The following is a 13,015-nucleotide window of genomic DNA, read 5'->3' on the forward strand; positions in this document are numbered from 1 at the left end:
GTCAAAACAACCAATAGGAAGTACATAAAGAAAACATAGAAACTTACTCTGAGGTAGCCCACTCCAAGAGATCACTGGTGTCTGCAATAAGATGATTTCTCTCATGTGCAGAATTGATGCACGTAGCTGTAGGTGTAAGAGACTCCGGAGAAAGCGAGTCTGTGCTACCTGTAGGGGTTTCTTCTTTAGTAGAATTATTATCAGCTGCAGAAAGGAACAAAATAAATAAAAATAAGTGATTCTAAAGAACGTGGAAAACGCATACTACAGATTCTAATAAAACACAATAAGAGAAGTCAAAATAAGTCAGAAAAGAAAAAACCATCAGAAACGGTTACATTTTATAAATGATAATAATACAGTGTTTATATTTTGTAAATAAAAAATAATACATTCGTTGTTGGAAGCATTTAAAGATTCTTTAAGGAAGTATTGAAGTATGATGACATCTCCAGAAGGATTCCGCTCATGGTCTAACACAGTGGTGGGCTATAAGCAGCCCTCAACACCGGCACACAAATATGAACTGCTGACAGAATCCTAATTACCTATTTACAGTAGTTTATTGTATTACTCATTACAATAGTGGTCTGTCTGCTGCTGAACACTTTGCACAGCTACTTTCTTTTTACCCAAATATCCATTTTCAGGTGCAGAAATATAAAGAGAACTTCCATATTTTCCCTTATATTCCAGTTGATACAATGCTTTTGATATTCGTTACTTGTTTCATTGCCACCGCCACATAAAATTGCTACTGGTAACAGACAATCAAGGAAGGAGAACTCAAATCACCTGTCTACAGTGACAAGTTTCACATCCTCATACCCGTAATTAAGTCACTACATCTATAGATATATTTCCACACATAAATGATTGTTACCAAGTAACTACAGAAAAGACCAATATCCAGTGTGTCCACAGTTTAATTGTAATACTGGACCAGTTATGACAAGTAAGTCTCAGCAGCCAACCACTTCTGGGATTACAGTTACAGACCCTACACATTTAAAGATTTGCAGCCGAGGTGCCCGGCGGCTGATACGGCCATCCCGGCGTCGGGACAAGTGGGCGATGGGGGGAGTGAAGTTTCTTCACTCCATGACATCACCCGGCCCCATAGCCCTGCATGCTAATATGGACGATATTGTCCATATAGGCTTGCAGGCATAAACAACACGGCACCAACGATGAACGAAAGCGGGGCCGCGCATCGTTCATCGTTGGTGCCTACACACTGAGCGATATGAACAATTTCTCGTTCATTACTGAACGAGATTGTTCATATCAGCAGCACACATCGGCCAGTGTGTAGGGCCCATTAGTGTAGTTCAATGACCACTGATACAATCCAGAAGCAGTATCTGCATTTCATAAGTGAATATTCCAACACGACCGACTAAATAGTCATTAAAATAATTTGGTTTGGATTAATAGTGGGATTGTAGCTATTTCCAGACCACATGTTACAATATCAGGACAACTGCCAGTTACTATGTATGATATTACAGAATGTGTGACCAGCACTAATGCTGAATATAAGCAGTTTACAAGACCACCAAACTGCAAAATTCCAGATCTGAACAATAAAGGGCAAATATATACTCCAGTGTTAACACAATATTTCACTGTATTACCTTTCAGCTCCATAACAGACATTTAACATGCCACCCACATCTTAAGGACAGTGTCAAGGACTGTCCCTGTAACAGGGGACGAGCTCTGATGTACAGCATGCTTTTGGTATGTTAATTTTAAATAGTGCCTTTACTACCTCTTTAACTGCAATCAGAAACACTATACAGATCATTGTTTTAGTGGTAGAGGCGAGCATGACCAACTAAATACATTACACTCATAACTTGCCTACTGTATGAACCTCCATGGGCAAGTGCAATTAACATGGTGCAGATGGTGACACACACATAAGGGAATTACACAAACACACACACACACATATATATATATATATACACACACACACACACACACACACACACACACAGTGTGTGTAGGTGTGTGTATATATATATATATATATATATATATATATTACAAACATGGCATTTGATAGCAGAAAAGAACCACTTATTATTATTACATACATAGCATTAGGTAGCAGAAAAGTATTACTTAACACATGTACACGCACACACTAGAGTTAATTTTTGTTGGGAGTCAATTAACCTACCTGTATATATTTGGATTGTGGGAGAAAACCGGAGTACCCGGAGGAAACCCACACAAGCACGGGGAGAATATACAAACTCCACACAGTTAGGGCCATGGTGGGAATAAAACCAATGACTTCAATGCAGGCCCGCCATCAGAGGAAGTGCTGCGGGCACAGTAGACCCGGGCCCGGCCTCTCTAACAGAGAGGAGAAGGCCCGGGCCGCTCATGCTGCCGTCCGCTGTCTGCTCCGCCCCCTTTTCGTGCAGAGATCTGACTCCGACAAAGGAGGGGAGGAAGCTGCAAGCATCAATTGTATGTGTCCCTCACAAAATGGCCACCGCCTCATAGGAGACCGTTATTAAAGATACTAGAGGAGGCTCCTCCAGTATCTTTAATAACTGTCTCCTATGAGGTGGTAGCCATTTTGGGAGGGACGTTTTCAACTGAAGCCTGCAGTGTCCTCTCCCCTCTTGTGACAGTGTTAGGACTCGGGCATGAAAAGGGGGCGGGGCTACATGGGACCAGGCTGGCTGGTACCACAGAAGAATCTGCAACAGCTCCTGCCAGCCTGTGATAGGTAAGTTGAGGGAGAGTGAGAAGAGAGAGAAAGTGTGTGTGTGTATGTATGTATGTATGTATGTATGTATGTATGGGTATGTGTGTATCTGCGTGTGTATGTATGTATGTATGTATGTATGTAGTCATTGTGTGTAAGCGGCACTACTATTGGAGGCATGTATAAGCGGCATCGCTACAGGAGGCAGTTTGTGTTTAAGCGCCACCGCTACTGGGGGCAGTTTGTGTGTAAGCGGCACCTCTATTGGGGAAGGGGGGGGGGGCATTATGTGTATAAGCAGCACCACTACTGGGGGCATTAATATGGTGCAAGGGGCATTAATATAGTGTTGCTCCGTATGTGCACAGGATTTATTTGTTTATTTTTTAAATATATATTGATTATTTGACTTTTTATATTATTATTATTATTATTATTATTATTATTATTATTTTTTTGGAGGGGGGCTGCCTATTTTGTCAGTTCTGGGCCCCACAATTTCTGATGCTGTGAGGCAGTAATGCTAACTATTATTGCAGTGACATCTGACACTTTGGATAAACAAAGAAATACAGTAGTTCCGGGATGCCCTCCTTATGGAAATATACTGAAGAATCTTCTGGCAGGTATGGCAACCTCCACTATTGTGCAATTAAAGTATTACGCACATACAAGCAAAAATGACATTTCAAGGCCCGGGGGCCTTTTCATCAGGTTGTGCTGTGTGATGCAAATTTGGTTCCATGACACAGCACAACCTGACGAAAAGGCCTTGAAACAACGTTTTTTACTCTTGTATTCATGTAATGCCTGAATTGCACAATATAACATCTACAAGAGACCGATGAGTGCCGCCCTGTTCCTTCTAGATTGGAGGTTACCATCCCTCCCAGAAAATTCTTCAGTATATATATTTATATTCGACAGGAACAGAAGGCAATCAGGGATTTTTCACAGCCCATATTATTACATACTATATATATATATATATATATATATATATATATATATATATATTAGTGATGATCGGGTTCGGTTCCTCGGGATCCGAACCCCCCCGAACTTCACCCATTTTACACGGTTCTGAGGCAGTCTCGGATCTTCCCGCCTTGCTCGGTTAACCCGAGCACGCCCGAACGTCATCATCCTGCTGTCGGATTCTCGCGAGATTCATATTCTATATAAGGAGCCGCGCGTCGCAGCCATTTTCACTCGTGCTTTGGAGATGATAGTGAGAGGATGTGGCTGCGTTCTCTCAGTTTCTGTGTTCAGTGTGCTGCAAATATCTGTGCTCAGTGTGCTGCAAATATCTACGTTCTCTGCCTGAAAAACGCTCCAGATCTGTGCTGCATTGTATTATATAGTAGGAGGACAGTGCAGAATTTTGCTGTGACCACCAGTATATATATAGCAGTACGGTACAGTAGTCCACTGCTCTACCTCTGTGTCGTCAAGTATACTATGCATCCATACCTGTACTGCATTTTAGTTGTGCGCAGTATATAGTAGGAGGACAGTGCAGAATTTTGCTGACCACCAGTATATATATAGCAGTACGGTACAGTAGTCCACTGATCTACCTCTGTGTTGTCAAGTATACTATGCATCCATACCTGTGCTGCATTTTAGTTGTGCGCAGTATATAGTAGGAGGACAGTGCAGAATTTTGCTGACCACCAGTATATATATAGCAGTACGGTACAGTAGTCCACTGCTCTACCTCTGTGTCGTCAAGTATACTATGCATCCATACCTGTGCTGCATTTTAGTTGTGCGCAGTATATAGTAGGAGGACAGTGCAGAATTTTGCTGACCACCAGTATATATATATAGCAGTACGGTACAGTAGTCAACTGCTCTACCTCTGTGTCGTCAAGTATACTACAAAAGTTCAGTAAAATGACCCAAAAATCAAAATTAAAAGCGTCTGATGAGAAGCGTAAACTTGCCAATATGCCATTTACGACACGGAGTGGCAAGGAACGGCTGAGGCCCTGGCCTATGTTCATGGCTAGTGGTTCAGATTCACATGAGGATGGAAGCACTCATCCTCTCGCTAGAAAACTGCAGTGCCACTCCTAGATGGGCCAGGTGTTTGTGTCGGCCACTTGGGTCGATTAGCTTAGCCATCCAGCGACCTTTGTGCACCTCTTTTTTTCTTTGCATCATGTGCTGTTTGGGGACTATTTTTTAAATCTGCCATACTGTCTGACACTGCAGTGACACTCCTAGATGGGCCAGGTGTTTGTGTCGGCCACTTGGGTCGCTTAGCTTAGTCACACAGCTACCTCATTGCACCTCTTTTTTTCTTTGCATCATGTGCTGTTTGGGGACTATTTTTTAAATCTGCCATACTGTCTGACACTGCAGTGACACTCCTAGATGGACCAGGTATTTGTGTCGGCCACTTGGGTCGCTTAGCTTAGCCATCCAGCGACCTCGGTGCAAATTTTAGGACTAAAAATAATATTGTGAGGTGTGAGGTATTCAGAATAGACTGGAAATGAGTGGAAATTATGGTTATTGAGGTTAATAATACTATGGGATCAAAATGATCCCCAAATTCTATGATTTAAGCTGTTTTTGAGAGTTTTTTGTAAAAAAACACCCGAATCCAAAACACACCCGAATCCGGCAAAAAATTTTCAGGAAGGTTTTGCCAAAACGCGTCTGCATCCATAACACGGCCGCGGAACCCGAATCCAAAACCCAAAAAATTTCCGGTGCACATCACTAATATATATATATATATATATATACACACACACACACACACACACACACACACACACACACACATATATACACTGCTCAAAAAAATAAAGGGAACACTAAAATAACACATCCTAGATCTGAATGAATGAAATATTCTTATTAAATACTTTGTTCTTTACATAGTTGAATGTGCTGACAACATAATCACACAAAAATTATCAATGGAAATCAAATTTATTAACCCATGGAGGTCTGGATTTGGAGTCACCCTCAAAATTAAAGTGGAAAACACACTACAGGCTGATCCAACTTTGATGTAATGTCCTTAAAACAAGTCAAAATGAGCCTCAGTAGAGTGTGTGGCCTCCACGTGCCTGTATGACCTCCCTACAAAGCCTGGGCATGCTCCTGATGAGGTGGCGGATGGTCTCCTGAGGGATTTCCTCCCAGACCTGGACTAAAGCATCCGCCAACTCCTGGACAGTCTGTGGTGCAACGTGGCATTGGTGGATGGAGCGAGACATGATGTTCCAGATGTGCTCAATTGGATTCAGGTCTGGGGAACGGGCGGGCCAGTCCATAGCATCAATGCCTTCGTCTTGCAGGAACTGCTGACACACTCCAGCCACATGAGATCTAGAATTGTCTTGCATTAGGAGGAACCCAGGGCCAACCGCACCAGCATATGGTCTCACAAGGGGTCTGAGGATCTCATCTCGGTACCTAATGGCAGTCAGGATACCTCTGGCGAGCACATGGAGGGCTGTGCGGCCCCCCAAAGAAATGCCCCCCCACACCATTACTGACCCACTGCCAAACCGGTCATGCTGGAGGATGTTGCAGGCAGCAGAAAGTTCTCCTTGGCGTCTCCAGACTCTGTCACATCTGTCACGTGCTCAATGAGAACATGCTTTCATCTGTGAATAGCACAGGGCGCCAGTGGCGAATTTGCCAATGTTGGTGTTCTCTGGCAAATGCCAAACGTCCTGCACGGTGTTGGGCTGTAAGCACAACCCCCATCTGTGGGCGTCGGGCCCTCATACCACCCTCATGGAGTCTGTTTCTGATCGTTTGAGTAGACACATGCACATTTGTGGCATGCTGGAGGTCATTTTGCAGGGCTCTGGTAGTGCTCCTCCTGTTCCTCCTTTCACAAAGGCGGAGGTAGCGGTCTTGCTGCTGGGTTGTTGACCTCCTACGGCCTCCTCCACGTCTCCTGATGTACTGGCCTGTCTCCTGGTAGCGCCTCCATGCTCTGGACACTACGCTGACAGACACAGCAAACCTTCTTGCCACAGCTCGCATTGATGTGCCATCCTGGATGAGCTGCACTACCTGAGCCACTTGTGTGGGTTGTAGGGAGGTCATATACAGGCACGTGGAGGCCACACACACTACTGAGCCTCATTTTGACTTGTTTTAAGGACATTACATCAAAGTTGGATCAGCCTGTAGTGTGTTTTTCCACTTTAATTTTGAGGGTGACTCCAAATCCAGACCTCCATGGGTTAATAAATTTGATTTCCATTAATAATTTTTGTGTGATTTTGTTGTCAGCACATTCAACTATGTAAAGAACAAAGTATTTAATAAGAATATTTCATTCATTCAGATCTAGGATGTGTTATTTTAGTGTTCCCTTTATTTTTTTGAGCAGTATATATATATATATATATATATATATATACACACACACACACACATATATATATATATATATATATATATACACTAGGTGGCTCATCGCGCCCTACGGGCGCTCTTCACACCGTCGTAAGAGGCTACACCGCCTTAACCGTTGCACGCCCTTCGGCTGTGCAATATTTAGATTATATGGAGTATTACTTCCAATCATAATATGGTGAGTGGTTAAATATTGGACAAACAAAGGGCGCGCGATTAACGGGTCGTAGCCACTTGTGACGGCGTGAGCAGCGCACGTAGGGGGGTGGTCTTCAGTATGCCGGCGGTCGGGCTCCCGGCGACCAGCATACCGGCGCCGAGAGCCCGACAGCCGGCATACCGACACTTATTCTCCCTCGTGGGGGTCCACGACCCCCCTGGAGGGAGAATAAAATAGTGTGGCGCGCGTAGTGCGCCACCGTGCCCGTAGCGTGGCGAGCGCAGCGAGCCCACAAGGGGCTCATTTGCGCTCGCCACACTGTCGGTAAGCCAGCGGCCGGCCTCCCGGAGCCGGTATGCTGGTCGCCGGCAGATCGTAGTGAACCCCACGTAGGGGATGATGAATAGTAGGTGCTATGGTTGGGGGAGTGGCGGGTGCGGGTGGGGAGAAGGGGTCCGGGGGGGTGCCGTGGGTGGGGGAGAGGCGGTTTCGGGGGTGCTTCGTGTGGGCTTGCGGTGGAGCGGTGGATGGGGGAGGGTGAGTGCGGGGGTGCTGTGGGTGGGGGAGGGGCGGGGGTGCTGTGGGTGGGGGAGGGGCGGGGGTGCTGTGTGTGGGGGAGGGGCGGGAGCGGGGGTGCCGTGGGTGGGGGAGGGACGGTTGCAGGGGTGGCGTGGGTGGGGGAGGGACGGTGTGGGGGTGGCGCAGGTGGGGGAGGGGGTCCGGAGGTGCCGCGGAGGAGGGAGGTATGGTGCAGTGTATATATGGTGTATAGTAATGCAGTGTATGATGTATGTATGTATATTATGTATGCAATGTGTGCAGTGTATATGTGTGTATATATATATATATATATACATACATACATACACGCTGTATGTAATATGTGCAGTGTATGTATGTAGTGCAGCAGTTCAGTGCAGGATTTCCGTGGAGCGGCGGGCGGCAGTAAGAGTGACTGCGACTGGGCGTTGGGCGGCCACTATCTGCCTCAGCCCGGGAGTCTCAGATGGCCGGGGAGGAGGAGATGGAGCCGGGGAGAGAGGAGGAGCAGATTTCCAGGGAGCGGCGGCAGTGAGAGTGACCGCGGCTGGGCGGCCACTCTCCTCCTCAGCCTGGGAGTCTCGGATGGCCGGGAAGGGGGAGATGGAGCTGGGGAGAGAGGAGGAGCGAATTTCTGGGGAGCGGCGGGCAGCCAGTGGCAGCAGTGAGAGTGACCGTGGCTGGGCGGGCGCTCTCCGCCTCAACCTGGGAGTCTCGGATGGCCGGGGAGGAGGAGATGGAGCCTGGGAGAGTTGATGAGCGGATTTCCGGGGAGCGGCGGACGGGCAGCGGCGGCAGTGAGAGAGACCGCGGCTGGGCGCATAATATTGTGAGTGGTTAAATATTGGACAAACAAAGGGTGTGCGATGGTTAAGGGGCCGCAGCCCCTTGTGTCTGTGTGAGCAGCGCACGTAGGGGACAATGAATAGTAGGTGCTGTGGTTGGGAGAGGGGACTGGTGTGGGGGGAGAGGCGGCTGGGGGAGGTAGTCCGGGGGGGGGGGGTGCCGTGGGTGGGGGAGGGGCAGTTGCGGGGGTGCTGCTTGCAGCGGATGGGGTAGGGCTGGGGTGCCAAGGGTGGGGGAGGGACGGTTGCAGGGGTGGGGGTGGTGGGATAGGGGGTCCGGAGGTGGTGTGGGGGTGCTGCGGAGGGGGGAGGTATGGTGTGCAGTGTATGTATGGTGTGTAGTAATGCAGTGTATGTATAGTAATGCAGTGTATGATGTATGTATGTGCAGTGTATTTATGTAGTGCAGCAGTTCAGTGAGAGTGACCACAGCTGGGTAGAGAGGAGGAGCGGCGAGCGGCGGCAGTGGCAAACCGCCTCAGCCTGCGAGTCTCGGAATGTCCGGGGAGGGTGAGATGTAGCCGGGGAGAGAGGAGGAGCGGCCAGTGAAGGCAGTGGAGTGATCGCGGTTGGGCGGCCGCTCTCCGCCTCAGCCTGTGAGTCTCGGATGGCCGGGGAGGGGGAGATGGAGACGGGGAGAGAGGAGGAGGCGGGGGCGGAAGACAGAGCGGCCGTACATACAGCGGCGGCTCTGACTGGCTGAGGGGCGCCCTCCTCCTATTGGCCTAACTCTGTGACTCTGCCCAGCGTTAGCCACACAGTCACAGAGTGACAGATCTGGGCAATTATATAGGAGATATATATATATATATATATATATATATAAAATTATTATTATCCTTTAATTTATATGGCGCCACAAGGGATCTGCAGCGCCCATTACACAGTACATAATCAAATGAGCAAACAAGAAAACAGCACTTACAGTTCAAGACAATATAGGACAGGTATGGAAAACCAGGGGTTAGGTGCCATCAAAGGGAGTATGGAGTATAAGTGTAAGTAAGAAAAGGAAAGGCACATGAGGAAAGAAGGCCCTGCTCTTGCGATCTTACAATCTAAACGGAAAAAAAAATAAAAAATATAATAAGATTTTACTTACCGATAAATCTATTTCTCATAGTCCGTAGTGGATGCTGGGGACTCCGTCAGGACCATGGGGAATAGCGGCTCCGCAGGAGACAGGGCACAAAAGCAAGCTTTTAGGATCACATGGTGTGTACTGGCTCCTCCCCCCATGACCCTCCTCCAAGCCTCAGTTAGGTACTGTGCCCGGACGAGCGTACACAATAAGGAAGGATCTTGAATCCCGGGTAAGACTCATACCAGCCACACCAATCACACCGTACAACTTGTGATTTGAACCCAGTTAACAGTATGATAACAATGAAGTAGCCTCTAAAAAAGATGGCTCACAACAATAATAACCCGATTTTTTTGTAACAATAACTATGTACAAGTAATGCAGACAATCCGCACTTGGGATGGGCGCCCAGCATCCACTACGGACTATGAGAAATAGATTTATCGGTAAGTAAAATCTTATTTTCTCTAACGTCCTAGTGGATGCTGGGGACTCCGTCAGGAACATGGGGATTATACCAAAGCTCCCAAACGGGCGGGAGAGTGCGGATGACTCTGCAGCACCGAATGAGAGAACTCCAGGTCCTCCTCAGCCAGGGTATCAAATTTGTAGAATTTAGCAAACGTGTTTGCCCCTGACCAAGTAGCTGCTCGGCAAAGTTGTAAAGCCGAGACCCCTCGGGCAGCCGCCCAAGATGAGCCCACCTTCCTTGTGGAATGGGCATTTACAGATTTTGGCTGTGGCAGGCCTGCCACAGAATGTGCAAGCTGAATTGTACTACAAATCCAACGAGCAATAGTCTGCTTAGAAGCAGGAGCACCCAGCTTTTTGGGTGCCTACAATATAAACAGCAAGTCAGACTTTCTGACTCCAGCCGTCCTGGAATTATATATATATATATATATTTTCAGGGCCCTGACAACGTCTAGCAACTTGGAGTCCTCCAAGTCCCTAGTAGCCGCAGGCACCACAATAGGTTGTTTCAGGTGAAACGCTGACACCACCTTAGGAAGAAACTGGGGACGAGTCCGCAGTTCTGCCCTGTCCGAATGGAAAATCAAATATGGGCTTTTGTAAGACAAAGCCGCCAATTTTGACAATCGCCTGGCCGAGGCCAGGGCCAACAGCATGGTCACTTTCCATGTGAGATATTTCAAATCCACAGATTTGAGTGGTTCAAACCAATATGATTTGAGGAATCCCAACACTACGTTGAGATCCCACGGTGCCACTGGAGGCACACAAGGGCTGTATATGCAATACTCCCTTGACAAACGTCTGGACTTCAGGAACTGAAGCCAATTCTTCCTGGAAGAAAATCTATAGGGCCGAAACTTGAACCTTAATGGACCCCAATTTGAGGCTCATAGACACTCCTGTTTGCAGGAAGTGCAGAAATCGACCTAGTTGAAATTTTTTTGTGGGGCCTTCCTGGCCTCACCCACGCAACATATTTTTACCACATGTGGTGATAACGTTGTGCGGTCACCTCCTTCCTGGCTTTGACCAGGGTAGGTATGACCTCTTCCGGAATGCCTTTTCCCTTAGGATCCGGCGTTCAAACCGCCATGCCGTCAAACGCAGTCGCGGTAAGTCTTGGAACAGACAAGGTCCCTACTGGAGCAGGTCCTTTCTTAAAGGCCGATGCCACGGTTCCTCTTGGAACAGACATGGTACTTGCTGAAAGCAAATCCCTTCTTAGCTCCCGAGGCCATTAGTCCTCTGTGAGCATCTCTTGAAGTTCCGGTTACCAAGTCCCTCTTGGCCAATCCGGAGCCACGAGTATAGTTCTTACTCCTCTATGTCTTATAATTCTCAATACCTTGGTTATGAGAAGCAGAGGAGGGAACACATACACCGACTGTTACACCCACGGTGTTACCAGGACGTCCACAGCTATTGCCTGAAGGTCTCGTGACCTGGCGCAATACCTGTCCCATTTTTTGTTCGGGCGGGACGCCATCATGTCCACCTTTGGTCTTTCCCAACGGTTCACAATCATGCGGAAAACTTCCCGATGAAGTTCCCACTCTCCCGGGTGGAGGTCGTGCCTGCTGAGGAAGTCTGCTTCCCAGTCGTCCACTCCCGGAATGAACACTGCTGACAGTGCTATCACATGATTTTCCGCCTAGCGAAAATTCCTTGCAGTTTTGCCACTGCCCTCCTGCTTCTTGTGCCGCCCTTTCTGTTTACGTGGGCGACTGCCGTGATGTTATCCCACTGGATCAATACCGGCTGACCTTGAAGCAGAGGTCTTGCTAAGCTTAGAGCATTATAAATTTGCTCTTAGCTCCAGTATATTTATGTGGAGAGAATTCTCCAGACTTGATCACACTCCTTGTGTGACTGCTCCCCAGCCTCTCAGGCTGGCCTCCGTGGTCACGAGCATCCAATCCTGAATGCCGAATCTGCGGCCCTCTAGAAGATGAGCACTCTGTAATCACCACAGGAGAGACACCCTTGTCCTTGGATATAGGGTTATCCGCTGATGCATCTGAAGATGCGATCCGGACCATTTGTCCAGCAGATCCCACTGAAGAGTTCTTGCGTGAAATCTGCCGAATGGAAGCGCTTCGTAATAAGCCACCATTTTTACCAGGACTCTTGTGCAATGATGCACTGACACTTTTCCTGGTTTTAGGAGGATCCCGATTAGCTCGGATAACTCCCTGGCTTTCTCCTCTGGGAGAAACACCTTTGCCTGGACTGTGTCCAGAATCATCCCTAGGACCAGCAGACGTGTCGTCGGAACAACTGCGGTTTTGGAATATTTAGAATCCACCCGTGCTGTCGTAGAACTACTTGAGATAGTGCTACTCCGACCTCCAACTGTTCTCTGGACCTTGTTCTTATCAGGAGGTCGTCCATTTTCTTTGAAGACGAATCCTCCTTTCGGTCATTACCTTGGTAAGGACCCGGGGTGCCTTGGACAATCCAACGGCATCGTCTTGAAACTGATAGTGACAGTTCTGTACCACGAACCTGAGGTACCCTTGGTGAGAAAAGGCAAATTTTGGGACATGGAGGTAAGCATCCCTGATGTCCCGGGACACCATATAGTCCCCTTGTTCTTTGCTATCACTGCTCTGAGTGACTCCATCTGGATTTGAACCCTTGTAAGTGTTCAAATTTTTCAGATTTAGAATAGGTCTCACCTAGCCTTCAGTACCACCATATAGTGTGGAGTAATACCCCTTTCCTTGTTGTCGGAGGGGTAATTTTATTATCACCTGCTGGGAATACAGCTTGTGAATTGT

At 47.6% G+C, this 13,015-nt stretch overlaps 1 protein-coding gene and 1 long non-coding RNA gene across 5 annotated transcripts in view; one reads left to right on the forward strand and one right to left on the reverse strand.

The window, feature by feature from the left end:
* ARHGAP10 (Rho GTPase activating protein 10) overlaps positions 1–13,015 on the reverse strand; it is a 614,077-nt gene that overhangs the window by 114,659 nt on the left and 486,403 nt on the right. For all 4 annotated transcript variants that reach the window (XM_063920579.1, XM_063920578.1, XM_063920581.1 and 1 more), the window contains exon 20: positions 48–204. In XM_063920579.1, the coding sequence (XP_063776649.1) occupies positions 48–204 (157 nt within the window). The remainder of the gene's footprint in view (positions 1–47; positions 205–13,015) is intronic.
* LOC134921258 (uncharacterized) overlaps positions 1–13,015 on the forward strand; it is a 95,979-nt gene that overhangs the window by 2,634 nt on the left and 80,330 nt on the right. The window lies entirely within an intron of this gene.

Source organism: Pseudophryne corroboree, chromosome 1 (assembly GCF_028390025.1).
Source record: "Pseudophryne corroboree isolate aPseCor3 chromosome 1, aPseCor3.hap2, whole genome shotgun sequence".
Classification (NCBI taxonomy): Eukaryota; Metazoa; Chordata; class Amphibia; order Anura; family Myobatrachidae; genus Pseudophryne; species Pseudophryne corroboree.